The following is a 26742-nucleotide window of genomic DNA, read 5'->3' on the forward strand; positions in this document are numbered from 1 at the left end:
CACAATTGATTGGTGTCGTTAGGCCCTATTTGTATAATGACTGATCCAAATTGATCCCATTTCTGTGTTTTTTTTACCTCGATATTTAATCATGTCATGTAAAATCTGTTTGTATTCTCAAAACAGTGTAGGCCCATAAGTTTTCACATGCAATACAGCAATTAATACTCCCTTGTTGTAACCGTGTTAGGTGGTATAAACCTACACATGTTATTTGTCATCATTCACTTGATGGTCAGTTAATGGATTTATAACAGGTATAATTAGTGGTAACACACTTAGATTACCGACAAAGGTTCCCATTTGGTATTTCTTGTGTCTGGAGTAAATATTCAACATTATAAACATCGATCAAAGGATTAACCGATAACACGCTGATTGATTAATTACTTTTATCTTACACAGCGGATTTGTCAAAAGGTAGTGTTTATGTATGTAGATTTACTAATCTATACTGAATACACTCTGCCGTGTCGGCAATCGGTGTCTGCGTAAAAACAACGTCCTTCTTTCAAAGGATTAACCGGCAATACATTGATTGATTGCCCATTATTGGCTAACTAAATTACTGTTTTTTAATGAAAGGCGGACATTATGCAATTAGTTGCCAGGTGTGCTATCTTGGGTGACCAATGAGACTATACACCAATACCTGAAAAGATTTATCACTTTTTCAGTATATTAAACTGTTAAAAGACACATCATTTGGAACAGTTTTGTGGATATTGATGGATACATTCCTCAAACAAGGTAATGGCCTGATATTGTTCCTATAACTTTAATCTGTTTAAAATTTAATATTTGCATTTTGTTTTTATTCATTTTGTCGTAGCATTCAACAGAATCATTGTTTTAGCCGTGAAGTGTAAGGAGACAGACAACATACACTAGGTGTGTGTGCGAATTATGATTCACATTGGCAAACTATAAAATGTCTAGATATTACAGTTCTGTTATAAATTCACTATAAGTATCAGCAGATCGTCAGCTTTTATTTAGTTTCAAAATGCATAAAAGTATGATAATAAACTAATTAGGATTATAAGACCAAATATAAAGGCGCACATTGACTAGTATCTACATACTGGTGAGTGGACATTAACCATGTGAATGTAGAAAGAAATTTATCAGCAGTATTGTGACTTCGACCCCCACCTCGCTTCGTGGAAGAAATCGTTATGTTATAAGTTGTGTCATGCAAAATCCTTTTGGTTATGATTCCAATACATATTTAACTACGAGTAGAAAGTAGTTTTGATTTTCTAACTTGATGAAAACAAACTATAATCTCATTAATTCTAACAGACTTTACGATTTTCAAAAATGGCGGCCCGTCGGCAACATCCGCCAGTCTGTGGATAAATGCTATTTAGGTTTGTTTTCACCGAGTTACAAAATCAAAACTACTTTCTACTGGTAGTAAAATATGTATTTTATTGATGGCCAATAGGATTTTGCATGACATAGCGTATAACATAACAATTTCTCTCGTGGCAGCGAGGTGGGTGTCAATATAATACTACTTACACATTTTTTGTTACTTCGACCACAACCTCACTTCCGAGGAAGAAATCATTATGTTACAAGTTGTGTTATGGAAAATAACCCATTTAGCACGAACTGCGGGGTCCTGTGGAAATCTGTGCATGGTGACACCATCACCCGACCCCTAGGAGCAATTGACGACAAAGCAACGATTCGGCATGTCGTCGTTCATGTCGAGAAATCATCAAAATGATGAGCGTGCTACACACTTTCTATACAACTAACTGAAAATCGTTCCTCATATGACGTCACTGCAGTGCTCTGGCGACAGAGTTACGTAACCTGTCTGTGGTTTCGTTGGCGGGCTCGAGAGGGAAGCAGGCGACTTTTTGGCCACTTTTAATCGCTCGGTATTAATTAACCACAAGTTTTTAAAGAATAAATTTGGTGTTCCGCATAAAACTAACCACAAATCTTTCATATGTAATGGTTAAAAGAGTAACAAAAAACAAAGTTTAGTGGTTCTTTAAGGGAGTGTGTTTTACTTGAACCCTTGTGTCCTTTTTCAAAATGAGATATGCAAGAATGCATTATGTACTATCCTTGTAGTAGCGCAAGTCATGTTAGTTTGCCAAGGGCGGACATGTTACTGTCAACTATAACTATTACATACCAAATTTGAGTGTCAGGAGATAACTGGTTATTGCTGTGACAAATTAACACTGTCAACATGGGCTTTCCATATTGTGCATCAATCACTAACTACAATATCGTATTCGTGAATAATTATTCGTATTCGTTACCCAATATTCGTGATACGTATCATATTCGCAACATAGTGTATTCATTACAGCCCTACTGAATAGGCCATCATATAAAATGTAACTGAAAAATGGGTAGGTCTAATGTGTGACAGCATACCAGATGCCTTGTCTCCCTTGATGATGGCAGCATGGAGAGGCCCACCGCCGTCCCTCTCATCAATCACATGCAGGTCCGCAGAGGCATTTACCATTAACGATAGGAGCTCAAGGTTGGCTGTGCTGATGATGCAAAACACAAAGAAATGATGACAGGGTGAACTTGGGGAATTCATCTTCCTTTCAATGCAATATTTCACTACAGAGTCTAGTGCTTTAAAATAGTATCAAGCAATACTGAAACATCAAAATCAGGAAGGCAATATTTAGACTTCCATAGGCCACTCAAGATATCAAACACAAGGATCGATAACATTACATACATTAGCTTTTAAGCACTGCTGCTCATAACGTACAATCTTTGTCAGCTCAAAGTTACAAGAGGTGAAAACATAAGCACTCATTTAATAACTAAGTGTAGCTGACATGAAGGCTGGGCATTTTTCTGAGACATATCCTCAACAATGGTGAAGACAAAGATCACATAATGGTTCCTGCAAGAAACATGATCGTGATTCAATTCCATAACTGATATTCTTCTCAGTGTTTAATTGTTTTGGGAAAACAACTTAATTCCAAATGCATATCCTACCAAACAGCAGAATTGTGGTCTCTGTGTGTAGTTTTTGAGAGAAAGATACTGTTCAGTTTTCAATCTGGAAAATTTATTGTACTTTATTAGTATGAACAAATGAAAATATGTACTTTTTATGATAAAAATGTAATTTTTAAAGTAAAATTGATATTTTATACTTATCCTGACTCATGATATTTTGCTTATCTCCTCCTTCTATGTGAATGTTAGTGGAACACTTGAATCCCTTGTAGTTCCCCGAAGAGGACGTAAAAGTTCACTCACCCACGAGTTACCTCCCTTTTCCTGCGCAAACAGTCATGTGACCTGCCATACTTGCCACTCTCTCCTGAATTTAGCCCATGCACCTGAGTTTACTGTGAAACCCGAGGTGTCTTCAGCAGGGAGGTTGGGAGGGCTTGACCTCATGAGTCAGGATAAAAAATAACATATTTTTCTTTATCTTGACTCATGCTATTTTCCTTATAGAATCCGACGGATTGGTGGTGGGCCAAGCCACTTCTTGGATTCATCAGCTGTCCTTAGACATGTCCTGTATCCCCCCCCATGGGAACTGCGTAACGACACTTCCTAGATCCTATTCTTCTAACTTCCTTTATTAACTCTGGGTGACCACAATCTTGTCATACTTCTCTTAAGACAAGTGAATCTTTTTAGATTCATGTGGATGTTAGATATATACTAGTATCTTCTTTTTGCTAGTTATCTATAACAACCCATAGATTATGATAAGATCGTTATCATAAATGAGTTGCGACCCCTTTACGTACAGGTGAGATCGTTACCCGTACAGAGTCTTAATCACTCATGCTAGTCTAGTCTAGACGGTGCCCATGAACTTTCATCTAAAACTCTCCAGAGCAAAAGTTATCAACAAGTCAACGTGATAAAGGTTGAGATTTCCAATTCAGCGCCTTTATGGAACTGTTAGTTGTTGTGCTACAACAAGTGGCCCAAACTGGTGAATGACGGAAACGTCTTCAGTGGCTATGTCTCTGAGGTAGTGGTTGGCAAACACCATATCTGAATTCCAAAAGCAGCCCTCCATTATTGATGATATTGAGCAGTTTCCATGCAGAGCAAGTGTAGACACTAGTGCTCTGACTTCATGTGGGCTGGAAGCTCTTGGAGGTTCTAATCCTGCTGCTTTGTAGGCCCTCAGTGTAACGGCTTTCATCCAAAATGATATTGTCGTTCTTGAGACCTCTACAGATGTCTCGGTTGACAAGGGGATGAATAGGTGCTTGAATTTTCTTCTCCTTGTCTTAGTCTTTTGAAAATATATTTTCAGGGCTCTGACAGGACACAAGGCTAAGTCCTGGGTGTCCTCTGGTCCGAGGATTGTAGATAGCGCTGAGAGGTGGAACTGTCTATCTGGTTGTCCAGGCAACTGATTCTTTGCAATAAAGTCCCATCTAAGTCCTAGATGTACTGCAGCACGGTCTCCGATGTCAAATCTAGTTCGTCCAAAGTCCAGCGCATGTATCTTTGACATTCGAGCTGCCGTAGCTAAGGCAAGGAGGAACAGAGTTTTCTGTGCGAGTAGCTCGAAGGTAGTTTGCTCTAGAGGTTCGTAGGCATCACTCATGAGATGTCATAGAATTACGTTCAGATCCCAGGCTAGTGTTCTGAATTTCTTTTGCTGGTCTTCCAGTTTAAAAGAGCGTAGCAGAGCCAGTAGTTCTGGCACTTTCGTCAGTTTGATGCCTGTCTTCATCGTGACGACTGTACTAATGGCTTCCAGGTATGTAGATAATGTCGAACCTTTCAATTGCCATGTATATCTAAAGTGTCATAGATATTCCGCCACTTGAGGATGAGTCGCTTTCATTGCTGTGAAGCCTTTCCGCCTTGCATACTGTTCAAATTTCTGCCATTTGTCGTTGTACAAGTTGCGAGTTGATCTGCATAGAGCTAAAGTTAGTGCTTTCGCTGCTCAGGCAGAGTATCCTCTTTTCTTCAAGCAAGTTTTTATACGGTCCATACGAGTAGCTGGAACATTAGTGGGTTCCCGTGGACTAGCTTGGTGTGCAGATGTATGAGTAGGTTCGGCCATTCTGGTAGTTTCAGGGTTGGACTTCCGAGTTCTTGTACTAGATCTAGGAACCAGACTCTCGCTGGCCAATAGGGCCCGACGAAAGTCAGTTGTAGCACTTGGGTCTGTTTGATCTTCAATAGTACTTTCGGTAGTAGAATCGGAGCGGAAACGCCTTTTGCGTTTAGTCCTTAGCATGATATGCTCAGTGCTTCTGTTGCCCAGGCTTGAGGATCTGGTACTGGTGAAACGAATGTCTGTAGTTGTTTGTTGAACCTTGTTGCGAACAGGTCTATGCAGGGAGATCCTATTTCCGTTATGATGAGCCGAAATGCCTCTTGGTGGAGCATTCATTCCATGGATCACGGATGAAGTGGACTAGATAGAGCGTCTGCTAGTACGTTCTTGGCTCCCGGTATTTGGCACGCCTTAAGCCAGATGTTTGCTTCCTCCGTGATGTTGAACAACTGGAAGGTGAGCTGAAGTAGGCTTGGCGATCTTGTTGATCCCTTTCGAGTTATGGAGAATGCCACTGTTGAGTTGTCCGTGTGAATCATCAGCATTCCGTTGATCAGTGAGCTCGACCAATGTTGTAAGGCGTTGATCACAGCTTTCATTTCCAGCAGATTGATGTGAAAATGTTCTTGTTTCGACCACTTGCCTGATGCTACTTTGTTGTCGAGATGCGCTCCCCATCCTTGTAGTGATGCATCTACGTAAAGGTGTGTGTCAGAGACCGGCTCGTGTAAATAAGTCCCTCCCCAGACATTTGACTTGTGAGTCCACCATAGCAGGTACGTTTTGAGATTGTCTGGTAGCGAGATCAGGTCCACGCTGTCCAGGTGTTTTGCCAGGAAACGCTGCAACAGACGTAGTTGAAGTTTTCCTGTGCGAGTCAAGTCCTGCACTGAGGTGAGTAGACCGAGGAGACACTGCCATGTTCGTAGTTGTAATGGAGAGATGACTGCTTCTGGAATCATGGCTTGTATCTTGACCCAACAATCTTCTGGGACCACAATTCGATTCTGTGTTGTGATAAACCTTATTCCCAGGAATTGAAAATCTTGTTTTGGTTCCAACTCTGACTTCATCAAGTTTACTAGCCATCCCAGTTGTGTGAGCAGTTTGATGGTGAAGTCAAGCTGCCGTCTGAGTTGATTGGCTTCTTGATGAACTTGTATCCCGTCGTCCAGATAAAAGGTACTGCGTAGACCTCGATGATGTAGATAGGTGACAATGGGCTTGGTCACTCATGTGAATAACCACGGAGCCCACAATATTCCAAACGGTAGGACGTACCATTGGAAGTGTTGACCTCTGAATAGGAATCTTGGGGTACTTTCTTGATTCTTGATGAATCGGGATGTGTAGATATGCATCCTGTAGGTCTATGCTGGCCAGGTAATCTGCTGGACGGACGAGTTGTCTGAGTTGAGGCAGGTGGATCATCTTGAACCTGTCTGGTTTGAGTAGATAGTCTTGGTTGAATCTCTTCATGTTGTAAATCAACCTGAATTTCTCTTTGGAATTCTTCTTGGTACTAGGAAAATTGGGGAGTAGAAGCCAGTGTGAGATGATGTTGATCTATAACTTCTTGATCAATAGCGAGTTGATGGCTTCTTCTTACTTCTCTGCCTGCTCGTCTGCGTAGTCGAAGACTACCGGGTCGAGGGTTAAAGGAGCTGCACTCTGTAAACTTCTCGCAGGACTTGTGAGACGTAGTCGTCCTCCAATATTCCCAAAATTTCCTAGTACCTTTGTAGACGTCCACCCACTGTTGACGGTTGTACAAGAAAATCTGGGGGTGGAAGTGTCCAGTCATTCCGAACCCCATTTTCAATGTGTAGCTCCTCTGAAACCTCTGGGATTACGTCCTCTCCCAGAGTTTCCCCTGTAGTTTCCGGATGTGCGACGAAAAGAGCTCTTTCCACCCCTGAAGCTGGAGTATTTCTTCTCCTTTGCCTTCTGCATCCCAGAGAAGTTTGACTTGTTGCTTTACCTCTGTGATGTTTGGCAAATGACGTTAGCCAATGTGTCTATAGACTTGATCATCATGACTTCTCTTGAATCATGTGTGGCTTCCTTAGTAGCTTCATTAATCTCCCCGCCGAAGATAGTAGGCGCCGCCCAAGGAACTCTTAGTAGTGGTTGGGTACATCTGTCACTCCAGGAACATGATGCTAGTAGACCCTGTCTATGTATTAAGGTGTGACCTGCCAACGTTGAGGCCAAGTGATCTGACATGAAGTGTTGGTCCTTCTTCTGAGTTAAGAGTGCTGATAGGATCATCCTATCCTTTTCCGTCCTGGGGTTCTGGAATTTGGATATCAATGCCTCATTGATCGCTCTAGACCTTGCTAACCCGGAGAATGTTCTCCTAGTCGTGGTGTCGAGTTGAGCCATCTTTTTGTCTTCGACCTTATAAGACTTGTTACGGGAGTCATTAATCAACCTCATGTTGTCGTCTAAGTCCGGTGCTCTCATGAAGGGGTCCATATGATGCAGAGGGAACTTCCTCGCATTGAACGTTGATAAATGTTGATTCTGATAGCGAGTTGCTTTCTCAACAGCTGTATGTAGGTTCGTAGACACCTTGGAGATCGGTTCAATCGGTGGAATCGTGAGGGTGTCGAAGTCATCCTTCACATGTTATATGTGAATGCTTCATCTGATTCCTTGGAGGGGGACTCTAAGTCCAATCCATTTGCAATCCAAGATGTGACCTCTGCTTCCGAAAAGACGTAGGCTCCCTGTTCATCAGATAGTTCCGGGTCCGTTACTGTGCCTTTGCGAACCTTCCTTCCTTTCGCGAACCTTCCTCTCGCGAACCTTCCTTTCGCGAACCTTCCCTTCGTGAACGTTCCTCTGAACGTCTGTGGGGACTGCGGGATCTAGATGTGGAGCGGCTGGATCTCAGAGAGGACCTTCTTGACGTTCTCAAACGTTGTCTCAGGGACATTCGCAGAACCTTCATCTTCACCCATGATGATTGAGTGTGAGAATCTTCCCAAACGTCATTTTCAGTTGTAGACCTGTGGGGCGTGGATGTAGATCTCTCAGGTTCACGAAGGTCCGAGGGTTCGCGAACGTTGACTGCCATCGTAGGGTCCTGCCGTGTCGTTGCTTCTTCGGTGAACAAAGGCTCCATCATGGCCATCATCTACATTGTAAAGTGTCTCATAAAGTCGCCCGGGCCGATTGTGGTTTCCAATTGTGGATACTATAAGCCAGCGTGTCGAAAGAGGGTGTCGAGAAGTATGCCTGTATGGATCTTGAAGAATATCGATGTTGAATCTAATTGATAGGATATAGATTCCTAATCCCAACGTTGAGTGACGAGTGTTGATAATATCACCTATACACCGTCCAAGGATTCTTGAAGGCGTTGTCAACCTTAAGCACTTTACGAAGGTCGCCTTGAGGTTCTCCAGTACTTGAGATATCGGCTTCATAGGTGATATCATATTGGAGTCAAAGTCATCAGCATATATGCAGTGCGTCGCTGTTGGGTTTGAGTGAGTGAGTGAACGACAATATCAGCAGGCCTTCTGCTACCCAGGGTAAGACCTCCGCATCCGTGTAGATGAAGGGATTCCCCTCATCAAGTAGGTTGTCGTCCAAAACTGAACCTACTACAGGTGTAAGGTTCGTGCAGGCTGTAGAGTTTGTGTAGGCTGTAAGCTGTGGAGATCGCACATGTTGTTGATCTTTTGTTGAGTTATAAGCGCTGACAAAACCATCCGTTTTCATTTCGACTGTGGATTCTTGAACGTTTTAATCATTGCTTCATTGATGAGCCGTGACCTTACTAACCTTCTGCTAGTAGTGTCAAACTGAGCTAATTAGCAATCCTCACCTCGGTAGCTGTGTGACTTGGAGTCGCTGAGCAGAGAAATCTTCATCAATCTCAGGCGCCATATTATGTAGTGGGAATTTCCGAGCAATAAGCGTTGTTGTATGTTGCCCTTGATTCTTAGAAGCTTGGCAAACGATGCTTTCAGATTCTCTGGGATCTGAGATATCGTTTTATTCAGCGGTATGGTAATAGAGTTGACGTCAACATCCTGTATGTAGTATGCATCCGCTGGGTTGGAGTCCCGGGTAGGTGAGGATATAGGTAAACCATCTGCAATCCAGGATAATATCTCTGCATCATTGTAAATAAAGGAGTCTGACTCCTCTTGAGCGTTTTCCTCTATTATGGGGACAACTCAGGTGGAGGGTTCGCGAACCCTGTCGACAGGCGTGGCTCCGGCAGTCGACATTCACTCAAGGGGTTCACCAACCTGACTGGATCACATAGGTGATGAGGTAGTGTTTGCAAACGCAAGCGGATTGACCATAATCTGCTGATGATATTTATCAGTTGATAATCTCGGAGGGTTCGCGAACCCTGTAGATGTCTGCATTGCTGATATCTGCCTGTTGATCTGAGGGTTCACGAACCCTGTAAATGTCTGCGTTGCTGATATCTGCCTGTTGATCTGAGGGTTCACGAGCCCTGTAGATGTCTGCGTTGCTGATATCTGCCTGTTGATCTGAGGGTTCACGAGCCCTGTAGATGTCTGCATTGCTGATATCTGCCTGTTGATCTGAGGGTTCGCGAACCCTAACGACATCGTAGACGAACTGCGAGGAGTACACTGCCTGGACATCGATTAGATGTATGACTGGACTGCGTTGCCGGGTTCGTGAACCCTGATGTCATAACTGGAGACAGCTTCTGCGATGATCGTATGAAGATCTCAGGCACCAGGACAGGTGGTTGCGCCATCGATAGCTTAAGAGCTTTGTCAGCAGGCACTAGGTCGTTCGTAAACAATCCAACTTCAGCAGCCAGCACAGATGATCTAGTAGACCTCGAACGGTCTAATTGAGGACAATGCTGTCTCTGCAAGAGCGGCAGAGACGGGAATAACCCCGGAGGGAGATTAAAAACAGCAGACAAGGAATGCTAACATTCCCAGTTGATGGTAGACTAGACAGCTCATGACCAGGTGACTGGGGAACACTCGTCAGCGGCAATCTTTCAGTGACTTCTCTTTTTCCTCTTAAAAACATGTCTACAGCACCAGGAGTTCCCAGTCGGTAACCCATAGTCCTGCGTAAATGGGATAACAAAATGTTATGAAATGCAAATTCCGATAAATGTGCATAATATTTACAACGTGAGGCAAGTAAACACGATGTATTAACACAAGTACAACACACAGGGTGTAGATCAGCCGCTGAATGTGTACTCTGCATTGTTTACATGCCACCATGTAAAAGCAGTCACCTGAAATGGAGTGAGAAAATCTCCAAATTTAGCCGTAGTTTATGTCAATAAATACATCGTTATGATAATATAATGATCCAAAATACAATTCACAGCCTTAATTTGAAAATCTTGACGAACATATAAAGGATATAAGTCGTAAAAAAGGGACTCATGAATCGCCCGACAGTCCGAAAGGGCGATGAAGGAGAGAGTGACAAGAGCATGCCTCTGTGTTGGTCACGTGGGACGCAGTGGCAGCAAACTGAGGGGAGGTGCCCAACTGGGTGAGTGATTTTACGTTTGCTTCAGGGAGCAAAGAGATTCTAGTTTCCACGTATCATTCGAAGGAAAAGGGAGATAAGCATATAGCATGAGTCAGGATAAGGAAAAATATCATTCTTGCACTAAATCATATAAAGTTTCATGCTACCAGAAAAATAACACATTACCCTGGACTCCACAATGACTGATTCAATTACAATCACAAAGAAAAAAATTGCCAAACAAATTCGATTTGCAAAGGTGCTCAACATTAATAGTCACAAAGTCATGAACAACGTTACAACATTATGCCAATCTTCTGAAGATGAAGTTCTGAATTTCTGCACAATATTTCATCATGTTCCATCAGCTTATGATCCACTCCTCCACCAAGCCCAATCTATTGTATAAACATCGCACCTATTGTATAAACATCTCCTTCATTGTAACCACTCCTGTATTTATACATCTCTGGCTTCCATTCACTATCCTTTGTGTACTCACTGGCTTCTTCAGCTTACTGCTTAACCAATTATGGCAATTATGTTGTTTCCTTTGTAAATTACTATGTATATTGTTTCATTGTTATATACAGTATATATATGCAGCTCCTCCACTTCATGTATCACTCTTGCTTGACAATGGTACAAGAATCTGTATCGAAACGTCGCACTCACGAAATAAAGAAGTTGTTATCCATAAAACTTGTTCCATACATATATTTCAGTTCTGACTGAAGTTTATCAAATATTGGATCCAACAAAACAAAACAACCACAATTTGATCCCATCAGTCAGTTTAAAAACACAAAGATCAAAACATCACATACATTCTTTCAAAGGTAATTTGTTAACTCACAGAGCTGCTATGACAACTGTCCAGATTTTGTACTTCTTCCCATTCTCCTCCTTGATGTAATAGGCATTCACATCTGCATTGCTTTCCTTGACCTGAAAACATGGAGTTATCTTTCCCTGAGCCAATCAACACACATGAAACTGAAATACTGTTTATTTGATATTTGCATTTTCTAAATCTGAGTCTAAATTATAAACATATGTTGACAATTGAATTTGAAAATACCACCTTGCTCATACATTCTGTGAGATCAAGATAATATTAAATACAAAGAATGAGTGAGGATCACTTCCGCTGTCACAAATCACTTGCTGGTGATTGTCATAAATTAGCTGGTAAATGTATCATTCTTGTGAATATTTATGTTATTATGGTACAAAATATTGTTGTTATTCAACAGATGCATTAAAATGCAATCTTCATCATGTCCCTTATGACAAGACATCACTTTTTACCAGATTTTATTTTCATGCCATAAGAACATGTCAAAAGAACATACCCTAAGTACATGCCATGAGGACATGCCCATGAGTACATGAGATGGGTACATGCCACAAGTACATGCCAAAAGGATAGGCCATAACTACATGCCAAAGGAACATGCCATAGTCACATGTACAAAAGTATGTGCCATGACTACATGCCACAAGTACATGTACATGAGATGGGTACATGCTGTGAGTACATGCCGCAAGTACATGAGATGGGTACATGCCACAAGTACATGACACAAATACATGATCGAGATGGGTACATGTCACAAGTACATGCCAAAAGGATAGGCCATAACTACATGCCAAAGGAACATGCCATAGTCACATGTACAAAAGTATGTGCCATGACTACATGCCACAAGTACATGTACATGAGATGGGTACATGCTGTGAGTACATGCCACAAGTACATGAGATGGGTACATACCACCAGTACCCGACACAAGTACATGACACAAATACATGATTGATATGGGTACATGCCACAAGTACATGAGATGGGTACATGACACAAGTACATGCCACAAGTACATGATCGAGATGGGTACATGCCACAAGTATCGAGATGGGTACATGCCACAAGTACATGAGATGGGTACATGCCATGAGATGGGTACATGCCACAAGTAATTACATGGACATGCCACAAGTACATGAGATGACACAGAAGTACATGAGATGGGTACATGCCACAATTACATACCACATGAGATACATGCCACACAGTACATGACACAAGTACATTAGATGGGTACACATTAGATGGGTACATGTCACAATTACATGCCACAAGTACATGCCACAAATTACATTAGATGGATTTACATGCCACAAGTACATGAGATGGGTACATGCCACAAGTACATGAGATGGGTACATGGGTACACAAGTACATTAGATGGATGAGAGTTGCATGAGATGGGTACATGCCACAAGTACATGCCACAAGTACATGAGATGGGTACATGCCACAAGTACATGAGATGGGTACATGCCACAAGTACATGAGATGGGTACATGCCACAAGTACATGAGATGGGTACATGACCACAAGTACATGAGATGGGTACATGACACAAGTAAGTACATGAGATGGGTACATACCACAAGTACATTATGGGTACATGCCACAAAGTACATTAGATGGGTACATGCCACAGAGGTACATGAGATGGGTACATGCCACAAGTACATGAGATGGGTACACACAAGTACATGAGATGGGTACATGCCACAAGTACATGAGATGGGTACATGCCACAAGTACATGAGATGGGTACATGCCACAAGTACATGACACAAGTACATTAGATGGGTACATGCCACAAATTACATGACACATGCCACAAGTACATGAGATGGGTACATGCCACAAAGTACATGAGATGGGTACATGCCACGCTGTTACAAGTACATGAGATGGGTACATGCCACAAAGTACATGAGATGGGTTACGTACAAGTACAAGTACATTAGATGGGTACATGTCACAAGTACATGACAAGTACATGTCAAGTACATGACACAAGTACATTAGATGGGTACATGTCACAAATACATGCCACAAGTACATGCCACAAGTACATGAGATGGGTACATGCCACAAGTACATGAGATGGGTACATGCCACAAGTACATTAGATGGGTACACATGACGAGTACATGAGATGGGTACATGCCACAACTACATGAGATGGGTACATGCCACAAGTACATGACATGGGTACATGCCACAAGTACATGACACAAGTACATTAGATGGGTACATGCCACAAGTACATGAGATGGGTACATGACACAAGTACATTAGATGGGTACATGCCACAAGTCCATGAGATGGGTACATGACACAAGTACATGAGATGGGTACATGCCACAAGTACATGACACAAGTACATTAGATGGGTACATGCCACAAGTAAAGTACATGACACAAGTACATGAGATGGGTACATGCCACAAGTACATGAGATGGGTACATGCCACAAGTACATGACACAAGTACATGACACAAGTACATTAGATGGGTACATGCCACAAGTACATGACACAAGTACATGAGATGGGTACATGCCACAAGTACATGCCACAAGTACATGAGATGGGTACATGCCACAAGTACATGAGATGGGTACATGCCACAAATTACATGCCACAAGTACAGGATGGGCACATGCCACAGGTACAAGATGGGTACATGACACAAGTACATTAGATGGGTACATGCCACAAATTACAATGGGTACATGCCAGATGGGTACATGACACACAATTACATTAGATGGGTACATGCCACACAGATGGTACAGTACATGCATGAGATGGGTACATGCCACAAATTACATGGTGCAGCCACATTACATGGGGATACATGCCACAAGTACATGACACAAGTACATGAGATGGGTACATGCCACAAGTTCATGGGATGGGTACATGGGTACATGCCACAAGTACATGGGATGGGTACATGCCACAAAGTACATGGGAACATACATGCCACCACAGAGTACATGACACAGAATTACATGATACATGAGATGGGTGCATGCCACATACATGACACAAGTACATTAGATGGGATGCCACAACATGACATGGGGTACATGCCACAAAGTACATGACACACCAATGGGTGCATGACACAAAGTACATGATCGAGATGGGTGGCATGCCACAAGTACATGAGATGGGTACAATGACACAAGTACATGATTGAGATGGGTGCATGCCACAAGTACATACCACAAGTACATGACACGATGGGATGGGTACATGCCACAATTACATGAGATGGGTACATGCCACAAATTACATGCCACAAGCACATTAGATGGGTACATGCCACAAATTACATTAGATGGGTACATGCCACAAGTACATGAGGATGGTGCATGACACAAGTACACGTACATGTAACATTAGATGGGTTCATGCCACAGAAGTACATGATACAAATACATGATCGAGGATGGGTACATGTCACAAGTACACACAAGTCACAAGTACACATGTCTACAATGCACATGCCACAAGTACATGTACACAAGTACATGAGATGGGTACATGCCACAAGTACATGACAGAATTACATGACACACATACATTAGATGGGTACATATGGATTTACATGCCACAATTACATGAGATGGGTACATGCCACAAGTACATGATCGAGATGGGTGCATGCCACAAGTACATGATGAGATGGGTGCATGCCACAAGTACATGGACACATGACACAAGTACATGATTGAGATGGGTACATGCCACAAGTACATGGAGGACACAACATACATAGATTGGTGCACATGGACAAGTACATGAGATGGGTACATGACACAAGTACATGAGATGGGTACATGCCACAAATTACATGCCACAAGATGGATTACATGCCACAAGGTACATGCCACAAGCATTACAAGTACATGCCATGGGTACATGCCACATATCACAAGTACATGCCAGATGGGTACATGCCACAAATTACATGAGAGATGGGTACATGCCACAAGTACATGACACAGATGGAACATGAGATGGGTACATGCCACAAGTACATGATCGATGGACATCAATTACATGAGATGGGTACATGCACACAAGTGCAGATGCCACATTAGATGGGCATGCACCACAAATTACATGACACAAATTACATGAGATGGGCATACATGACCACAAATTACATGAAGTTCATGAGACATGCCACAAGTACACGAGATGGGGGCATGCACGCACAAGTACATGGGATGGGACATATCATACATGCCACAGAGTACCAGAGATAAGTACACGAACAATTACACGAGATGGGTACATGCCACAAATTACATGAGATACATGGTACATCATTACATTAGATGGGTACATGCCACAAGTAATACATGACACACGCCAAGCCACAAGTACATGAGATGGGTACATACACACACATTACATGGATGGGTACATGCTAACACCATACATGATGGATGTGCCACAAATTACATGATGGGTTACATAAGTACATGACGCGTGGGATGGTACATGCCACAAGTGCATGAGATGGGTACATGCCACAAGTACATGATAGGAGGTGGGTACATGCCACATGCCACAAAGTACATGACATGGATGTACATGCCACAAGTACATGAGATGGGTGCATGCCACATGCATGACACAAGTACATACACATGACGCTAATGCCACAAGTACATGATGACACAAGTACATTAGATGGGTACATGCCACAAGTACATGACACAAGTACATTAGATGGGGTTACATGTACATTAGATGGGTACATGCACAGTACATGACACAAGTACATGAGACGCCACAAGTACATGTACATGCCACAAGTACATGCCACAAAGTACATGAGATGGGTACATGCCACAAATTACATGACACATTAGATGGGCATTATGCCAATGGGATGGGTACATGCCACAAGATGGGTACATGCCACAAGTACATGAGAGATGGGTACATGCCCACATGACACAACATGTACATTAGATGGGTACATGCCACAAGTACATTAGATGGGTACATGCCACAAGTACATGCCACATGTACAATTACATGAGATGGGTACATGCCAGATGGGTACATGACCACAAGTACAGTACACAGATGGGTACATGCCACAAATTACATGAGATGGTACATGCCACAAATTACATGAGATGGGTACATGCCACAAGTACATGACACAGAGTACATGAGATGGGAACATGCCACAAGTACATGAGGATGGGTACATGCCACAAGTACATGACACAAGTACATAAGATGCCACAATACATGCCACAATACATGAGATGGTACATGCCACAAATTACATGATACATGAAATTACACATGCCACAAGTACATTAGATTAGATGGGTACATGCACACATGAGATGGGTACATGCCACAAGTACATTAGATGGGTACATGCCACAAGTACATGAGATGGGTACATGACACAAGTACATGAGATTGGTACATGACACAAGTACATGAGATGGGTACATGCCACAAGTACATGACACAAGTACATGACACAAGTACATTAGATGGGTACATGCCACAAGTACATTGAGAGATGGGTACATGCCACAAGTACATGACACAAGTACATGGGATGGGTACATGCCACAAGTTCATGAGATGGGTACATGCCACAAGTACATGAGATGGAAACATGACACAAGTACATGACACAAGTACATAGATCAAGATGGGTACATGCCACAAGTACATGAGATGGGTACATGCCACAAGTACATGACACAAGTACATTAGATGGGTACATGACACAAGAACATGAGATGGGTACATGCCACAAGTACATGACACAAGTACATTAGATGGGTACATTCCACAAGTACATGAGATGGGTACATGGCACAAGTACATGATATAAGTACATGCGATGAGTACATGCCATGAATACATACCATGAGTACATGACATAAGTATATGCCAAAAGTACATGACACTAGTACATGCCCTGAGTATATGCCACAAGTACATGACACTAGTACATGCCATGAGTATGCCACAATTACATGACATTAGTACATGCCATGAGTATATGCCACAAGTACATGACACTAGTACATGCCATAAGTACACGACACTAGTACATGCCATGAGTATATGCCACAAGTACATGACACTAGTACATGCCATGAGTATATGCCACAAGTACATGACACTAGTACATGCCATGAGTATATGCCACAAGTACATGACACTAGTACTTGCCACGAGTACATGCCACAAGTACATGACACTAGTACATACCAGTAAGTTAGCTGGCACCACTTTGCTGTAGTCGACGGCCCCAGTGAGCGCTGTGTGCCCCTCACAGTCACGAGTATTCATGTCAGGCTTGTACTTGAGGATCATTCGGAGAGCTGGCCACTCTTCTTCCTTTTCTTCCCGTAAGCCACAATACTCACAAGATTCAACATCTGCCAGCATTTCAGCCACCGACCATTTTCCTGAGACACAAAGTACTTGCATCTCTCATTCTCCAAAACACTGGTCATTTAAGGTTTCATAAAGAAATAGCCATAAAACTACAATGATCCCAACCCTTCCTGTCAGCTTCCATCCATTTTCCATTCATTCCTGTCAGCTTCCAGCCATCCTATCCATTTCCCAACCATTACTGTCAGCGTCCATCCATTCCACATCCCTTCCTGTCAACATCAAGCCATCATATCCATTGTCCAACCCTTCCTGTCAGCTTCCTTTCATTTCCCATCCCTTCCTGTCAGCATCAAGCCACCCTATCCATTTCCCAACCCTTTCTGTCAGCTTATATCTACTTCCCATCACTTCCTATCAGCTTCCATCCATTCCTAAGCTCTTCCTGTCAACTACCGTCAATCCTATCCATTTCTAATCCCTACCTGTCAGCTCCCGACCATCCTAAACATTTCCCAACCCTTTCTGTCAGCTTACATCTATTTCCCATCCCTTCCTATCAGCTTCCAGCCATTTCCAGTCCCTTCTGGTCTGCTTCCATCCATATGCCATCCATGTCCAAACCCTTCCTGTCAGCATCAAGCCATCCTATCCATTTCCAAACCCTTCATGTCAGCTTCCAGCCCTCTCATCCATTTCCCAACCCTTCCTTTCAGCTTCTAGCCCTCTCATCCATTTCCCATCCCTTCCTATCAGCTTCCAGCCTCTCATCCATTTCCCAACCCTTCATGTCAGCTTCCAGCCCTCTCATCCATTTCCAAACCCTTCATGTCAGCTTCCAGCCCTCTCATCCATTTCCCATCCCTTCCTATCAGCTTCCAGCCTCTCATCCATTTCCCAACCCTTCCTATCAGCTTCCAGCCCTCCCGTCCATTTCCCAACCCTTCCTGTCAGATTTCAGCCCTCTCATCCATTTTCCATCTATTTCCAATGCCTTCCTGTCATCTCCTAGTCATCTCACAGCCATTCAATTCCTCCCCAGGCCTTCTTAAGCCACCCTTACCCCAGTCAGCTTGGTATCTGTCCTCTTCCTTCTCTGGCTTGTCCTCCTCCTTCTCATAACGTTTCTCACATATGATGGCATTCACATCAGACTTCAGTTCGTCAATCAGATACTTGATGAAATCACGTCCACGTTTCCACAACCACCTTCCGGCTGCCTTATCCTCCTTGCTGTCAGATGAACTCAGCTTTTTCTGTTGAAAGCAAAATCATGTCTGACAAACATGAGCATACACAGAATCAAAGTCAAAGTCAAAAGGGTCTCACCAGCCAATTCATTAAGCCATCTCTTTTGACAAGAATAAGTTACTGAGGACTTATATTCTTACACACAGTCCCACAGATGAATCCCTATCCAAGAATAGAACATAAGTTCCCAACACCTACAAACTATTTTGAGTGAGTGAGTGAGTTTGGTTTTACGCCGCTTTTAGCAATATTCCAGCAATATCACGCTGGGGACACCAGAAATGGGCTTAACACATTGTACCCATGTGGGGAATCGAACCCGGTCTTCGGCGTGACGAGGAATGCCTTAACCACTAGGCTACCCCACTGCCCCGCAAACTATTTTGAACACCTTCAAGGACCAAGATAATCAGTAGGGACTGACCATTATTATCCTGGGATGGTATGAGAGTTAAGAGTAGGGGAAGTGAAGGGGGGATTTTAAAATGATTTGACTATAAAGATACCATAAAAGTTTGAAGCACAGTAATGACATTACCTTGCAGACGCTGTACTGTTGACAGGCAGCCAGCAGTGGAGTACTGCCATCATTGCAGAAGGTCTTCGCCATTTCTATGAAAGCTTTCTTCTGTGCTGCATCCTGCATGGAAAGACCACTCATTACATTATGGTATCTTCAGCGTTGAATAAATAGTGTCCATGAGATAATTGTAAGCAAAAATAGGTATAGATCATGGAGGTGAGGTGAGGTGAGTGTGCAGGAAAGGGAGGTGAGTGAGTGAGTGAGTGAGTGAGCAGAGCAGTCCTTCATGGAGTAGAAGTGAGAAGCTCACCTTTGAAACAATGCACTTAAGGACAGCAAGGTAGTCCTTCATGGAGTCCATGTGGTCATAACACAGGGCATGGAGGATGGTGTCCCCCTCTTTGTCCAGGTCTGTAAAGATAGGGCTGCCCTTCTTCAGAAGAAACTCAACTAGCTGAACGTTGCCCTGGGAACAAAATCAACACCAGAGGAATTAGGCTTGTTTACAATGAGACGACAAATCAAAATATCTGGAATGGGTGAGGACATAAATGTTGTATCACAAAACATTAGCTCCAGCTATGTACGGAGTAAACGTTCCACACAGTGGAGTTATATAAACATAAGCTTTTCACAGTATCAGTGGCCTTCCCTTAGGTGTTCAGGAATCTATCATAGCGAGATGAATTCTCAAATCTGCCCTAATTATGAATGATGGTGTGGTTTATGATTGTGGCGGTCGTCCGTAAATAATCGAGCCTGGAACAGACAATCCAGTGATTAACAGCATGAGCATCAATCTACGCAACTGGGATACGATGACATGTGTCAACCAAGTCAGCAAGCCTGACCACCTGATCCCATTAGTTGCCTTTTACAACAAGCGTGGATTGCTGAAGATCAATTCTAACCTGGATTTTCATGGGTAAAAGCATGATGAGACACACAGAGCCCAGACATACATTGAGACCACCACACTTTCACTGGTTAGGCCTTGGAACAAGTGTGGCTACTTGGCGTTTCCCAGAGGTGAACTGTCTCTGGAGACAATTCTTTGTGTTCGGAAACCTCATATGTATATCAAGACTTTGCAGAAATAATACATTTATGAAAAATCAGGTAAAATAGGAAATGCTTTACTCATGGCAGAAACAAAAGGATAGAGTCTAAAAGAAAGAAAACGAACTTGATAAGTCGCAAGTAATTCAATTATTAGATTTTCACCCAACAAGCTAAAACACAGGAATACAGCAGTTCACCTAGAAATGTAGTGATCAGTAAAACTGTCAAAAAAGATACCTTCAAGATATTGAAAATTGAACTCAGGACAAACAGGCTATGATTTAAGCTCAGGTGAACTAAAAATGTGGAGGGAGGTATTTTGATTTGTATTTTGTTATTTTGTATTCTCTTAGCATTTTCTTGGTACTAAAATTTAATGATGTGATGTCAAAGCAAAGATTATAACAAATAATTTATTAAAGCCTGTCTTACAGCTCTCATAGCTGCCATGACAGCCGACACTTTGTTCTTATCGACAGCCTTTGGATCACAGCCATTTTCCACCAGCAACTTGGCAATCTTCACACTTGTCTCCATCGCCTCATCACTTGGCTCTGGTGTCTGCAGTAACAACATTGAGACATGGCATACATTCAGGTACAAACCATATGCATAAACTGACCCAAGTCTTAGTCATAGGTCTAATATGGCAACAAACATACAGGTGACAGATGATTTTATAATGCAGCCTGCAAAGAAAGGAGCCTGGGCATAAGCAACTATCATTGTTGTCAGGGTAGGAAGACATGAAATTATTCAGGTGACATTTAGTTTCCTTCAGACCTGATGTTGTCAGGGTAGGAAGACATGACATTATTCAGGTGACATTTAGTTTCCTTCAGACCTGATGTCAAGGTAGTAAGACATGTCCTTTTGCTGGTGAGATTTAGTTTCCTTCAGACCTGTTGTTACCAAGGTTGGAAGACATGACATTATTAGGTGACATTTAGTTTCCTTCAGACCTGGTGTTATCAAGGTAGTAAGACATGACATTATTCAGGTGACATTTAGTTTCCTTCAGACCTGGTGTTATCAAGGTAGTAAGACATGACATTATTCAGGTGACATTTAGTTTTTCCAGACCTGATGTTGTCAAGGTAGTAAGACATGACATTATTCAGGTGACATTTAGTTTCCTACAGACCTGATGTTGTCAAGGTAGTAAGATATGTCGTTAGACAGGGGATGTTTAGTTTTCTTCAGACCTGGTGTTATCAAGGTAGTAAGACATGACATTATTCAGGTGACATTTAGTTTCCTTCAGACCTGGTGTTATCAAGGTAGTAAGACATGACATTATTCAGGTGACATTTAGTTTCCTACAGACCTCCAAGGTCAGACCACAGGTGATGTTTAGTTTGACCTGGGTATCAAGGTAGGAAGACATGACATTTTTCAGGTGACATTTAGTTTCCTACAGACCTGATGTTGTCAGGGTAGGAAGACATGTCCTTTTGCTGGTGAGATTTAGTTTCCTTCAGACCTGTTGTTACCAAGGTTGGAAGACATGACATTATTCAGGTGACATTTAGTTTCCTTCAGACCTGGTGTTATCAAGGTAGTAAGACATGACATTATTCAGGTGACATTTAGTTTCCTTCAGACCTGATGTTGTCAGGGTAGTAAGACATGCCATTTCACAGGTGACATTTAGTTTCCTTCAGACCTGAGGTTGCCAGGGCAGTAAGACATGTCATTATGCAGGTGACATTTAGTTACCTTCAGACCTGGTGTTATCAAGGTAGTAAGACATGACATTATTCAGGTGACATTTAGTTTCCTTCAGACCTGGTGTTATCAAGGTAGTAAGACATGACATTATTCAGGTGACATTTAGTTTCCTACAGACCTGATGTTGTCAAGGTAGTAAGACATGACATTATTCAGGTGACATTTAGTTTCCTACAGACCTGATGTTGTCAAGGTAGTAAGATATGTCGTTACACAGGGGATGTTTAGTTTCCTTCAGACCTGGTGTTATCAAGGTAGTAAGACATGACATTATTCAGGTGACATTTAGTTTCCTTCAGACCTGGTGTTATCAAGGTAGTAAGACATGACATTATTCAGGTGACATTTAGTTTCCTTCAGACCTGGTGACCTGAGGTGTTGTCATGGGTAGTAAGACATGCCATTTCACAGGTGACATTTAGTTTCCTTTGAGGTTGCCAGGGCAGTAAGACATGTCATTATGCAGGTGACATTTAGTTTCCTTCAGGGCAGTAAGACATGACATTATTCAGGTGACATTTAGTTTCCTTCAGACCTGGTGTTATCAAGGTAGTAAGACATGACATTATTCAGGTGACATTTAGTTTCCTACAGACCTGATGTTGTCAAGGTAGTAAGATATGTCGTTACACAGGGGATGTTTAGTTTCCTTCAGACCTGGTGTTATCAAGGTAGTAAGACATGACATTATTCAGGTGACATTTAGTTTCCTTCAGACCTGGTGTTATCAAGGTAGTAAGACATGACATTATTCAGGTGACATTTAGTTTCCTTCAGACCTGATGTTGTCAGGGTAGGAAGACATGACATTTTTCAGGTGACATTTAGTTTCCTACAGACCTGATGTTGTCAGGGTAGGAAGACATGACATTATTCAGGTGAAATTTAGTTTCCTTCAGACCTGATGTTGTCAAGGTAGTAAGATATGCCTTTACACAGGTGACACTAACAAAAAGACCAAATCATTTCACCATCTTATACAAATTTCCTTTCATATCATCCAATGGAGACTTGTCAGGTTTACTATTTTGAAACCGGGAAGATGTTACTAATTCTTTTATTAATGCACTAATTATGGAATATGTGTTCTAGATCAAAATAGGGTTAATTCATTGAAAGGTGGAAAAACAATACCCACAACCCTAAGATGGATGCCGCATCCTTTCAAGGGGCATTATAATCAAAATGATGTATTTGTTTGCATCTTGAAAAGATATATGGAGAAAAACGTAATGTTTGGCCTGGAGAACTCTGATAATTTACCCAGGATACCACCATGCACTTTAACTCCCACCTCCCATCAGGTTTCTACCCAGTAACCATGGTAACTCACTGCCTGTGTGCCCTCCAGAAGGATGTCATTTCGGGCCAGATGATGAAGCTGCAACAGAACAGACAGCACATTACTTCTGTTGTTATAACAATGTATAGAGAGGAATGGAAGATTACATTTGTGGCTGAATCACTAACCTAACAGACAGACTGCCTATTTGCATCCTAGAATCATTACCTCCATACTTTGATCTCATATTAAAGACAACTTCTTATGGAAATCAAGGTCAAGTCCCAGGACTGTATAAGCAAAATTGCAAGAGTAATAGGTAATGCATGACACAGAAATTTGCCACAGGGGGGTAAGGATAGCCTAGAGATTAAAGCGTTTGCTCATCATGCTGAAGATTAGTGTTTGATTCTTCACATGGGTGACCTTTTATAGATATGCCAAGAAAGTTTCATGTGGTAGGGTTTGTAAAGATACATGCAACCATAAAGCTTCATGTCTACAGAAGTACTCATGCCACGGAAACTGACAATGCAAGGACCAAAACCTGACATGTCTAGATCCATAGTTACATGCAAGTGTTTACAACTCACAGGTGTGCAACCTTCAACATCCACAAAGGTGCAACGAGCTGCCTTGTCTTTCACCAGGTAAACCATCTGGTCGTACAGGTCTGGGTAAAGGGCGCTGGAGGCAGCTGTAGACACCAAGGTCATTCCTGAAACAGAGAGTTATACATGGAATAAATATATCACTGTCAATAACTTACAACTGTGACTGCAGAAAAAACTTATAAAATACTTAAAATGCATATTCCAATACTAACATTATTACAGCATGTACTACATGCATATGTAACATTTTGTTTGGTTGGTTTGTAATGTAACGCTGCACTAAGCAATATTCCAGCTACATGGTGTTGGTCTGTAAATAGTCACGTCTGGACCAGACAATCTAGTGATCAACAGCATGAGCATCAATCTACGGAATTGGGATATGATGACATGTGTCAACCAAGTCAGCGAGCCAGTCCACCCGATCCCTTTAGTCGCCTTTTACGACAAGCATGGGTTCCTCAAGACCAATTCTAACCCATATCTTCACAGGTTATGTAACATGTAGTAGTGAGTGAGTGAGTATGGTTTAATGCCGCTTTTAGCAATATTCCAGCAATATCACAGTGGGGGACACCAGAAATGGGCTTCACACATTGTACCCATGTGGGGATTCAAACACTGGCCTTGAGCGTGAGGAGCAAACGCTTTAACCATTAGGCTACCCAACTGTCCCGTAACATGTAGTAGTCATTAGAAGCATCGATGACAGCTGAGGTCACATTAAAACAAACTATTTAACACAGCAGTCCTGTTTTCTCAGGCCAATAACTTAGTTGAATTCAGAACAGAAATCTTTACCATGATACACCCTACTTGAATATAAGCATGATGCACACTTAACATAATCGACTCAAAGCTCAGAGAAAGAGAAATCAGTGATTAATATTAAGTGCAAAGTTCCACACTATCAGTGCATAATGAGGTGTACCACCCTCAGCATCAACAAAGGCGTAATCAGCTGTCCTTGTCCTTCACCAGATAAACCATCAGTTCATACAGAATGCATTGTTTAGTGCCGCACTCAACAATATTCCAGTTATTTTATAACATACAGGTTAATAATTGAGCAAGGACTAGAGAAATCATTGGGTCATATAAAGTGAAAGTCCCACATTTAACCAATTCACAAAGCCAGGCCAGCCATTCCAGTTAGTAACTTGTTACAACAAGCATGGCTTTCTGGGAACCTGGCATATGAAGAACTGGTCTTCAGCTACTCCTGTTTTGTTGTAAGAGGCAACTAACAACATTTTGTGGTCAGGCTCAATGGTTGATTTATGTCTTCATACCCAAACTGCCGAGATCGATGATCATTATGTCAATCACTCATTTGTCTCAGCTCCAGAATTGACTTTTTACAGACAGCTGGATAGTGCTTGCTAAGTGCAGCATTAAACTACAAACAAACAAATTTTGGGAATCAATTCTAAACCAAAATTACCATAGAGATCTCAATACACAAATTCAGTGTCAAAGTGAAAGTCAATTCTCAGTTATCTTAGTAATTCCCTGGCCTACCTTGGTCATCCTGGAAGTCAACATCAACGTCAGATTTTGTCAGCAGCAGACTGACAATGCCAAAATGGCTCTTCATGTAGGCGATGGAGAGAGGTGTGGTCTGAAGAAGACAAAACAGACTTCTGATCATCAGTGAATGATCCCTTTTTTATAGTGGTGGTTCGATTAATTGAAATAATCGAAGATTGGTTGCAGTGACTAAACGACCAAGCAATTGATCAAACAATTTTGGAACACTTGTTTGCATTGACAACATTTTTTAACAAGGTTGGTTTTGTCTGTCATTAAATTTACATTTCATAAGCACTACGAGCTCGTTCCAAGTCATGATCAAATTTATCTTAAAGACTCAAGGATATACACCTCACAATTAATCACTTAGACCAGAGTTACAATATATAACAGCCTATGAGGTATCAACTCCCTCTACTTAGACCAGAGTTACAGTATATAACAGTCTATGGGTTATCAACTCCCTCCAGTTATACCAGAGTTACAGTAGCTAACAGCCTATGGGTTATCAACTCCCTCCAGTTATACCAGAGTTACAGTATATAACAGCCTATGGGTTATCAACTCCCTCTACTTAGACCAGAGTTACAGTATATAACAGTCTATGGGTTATCAACTCCCTCCAGTTATACCAGAGTTACAGTATATAATAGTCTATGGGTTATCAACTCCCTCTACTTAGACCAGAGTTACAGTATATAACAGTCTATGGGTTATCAACTCCCTCCAGTTAGACCAGAGTTACAGTAGCTAACAGCCTACAGGTTATCAACTCCCTCCAGTTATACCAGAGTTACAGTATATAACAGCCTATGGGTTATCAACTCCCTCTACTTAGACCAGAGTTACAGTATATAACAGTCTCTGGGTTATCAATTCCCTCCAGTTATACCAGAGTTACAGTTTATAACAATCTCTGGGT

At 42.0% G+C, this 26742-nt stretch overlaps 1 protein-coding gene across 3 annotated transcripts in view; it reads right to left on the minus strand.

Moving 5' to 3' along the window:
* Positions 1-26742, minus strand: part of LOC124254864 (poly [ADP-ribose] polymerase tankyrase-like) — an 85521-nt gene that overhangs the window by 46147 nt on the left and 12632 nt on the right. For all 3 annotated transcript variants that reach the window (XM_046688718.1, XM_046688719.1, XM_046688720.1), the window contains 10 exons: positions 25809-25908; positions 24267-24391; positions 23725-23772; positions 21093-21221; positions 19909-20064; positions 19614-19715; positions 18888-19080; positions 17696-17895; positions 11415-11506; positions 2407-2528 (listed from right to left, as the gene is read on the minus strand). In XM_046688718.1, coding sequence (XP_046544674.1) covers positions 2407-2528; positions 11415-11506; positions 17696-17895; positions 18888-19080; positions 19614-19715; positions 19909-20064; positions 21093-21221; positions 23725-23772; positions 24267-24391; positions 25809-25908 — 1267 coding nt within the window. The remainder of the gene's footprint in view (positions 1-2406; positions 2529-11414; positions 11507-17695; positions 17896-18887; positions 19081-19613; positions 19716-19908; positions 20065-21092; positions 21222-23724; positions 23773-24266; positions 24392-25808; positions 25909-26742) is intronic.

The sequence above is a fragment of the Haliotis rubra genome, unplaced genomic scaffold, assembly GCF_003918875.1.
Source record: "Haliotis rubra isolate DU_JTF1 unplaced genomic scaffold, ASM391887v1 Scf585, whole genome shotgun sequence".
Taxonomy (NCBI): Eukaryota; Metazoa; Mollusca; class Gastropoda; order Lepetellida; family Haliotidae; genus Haliotis; species Haliotis rubra.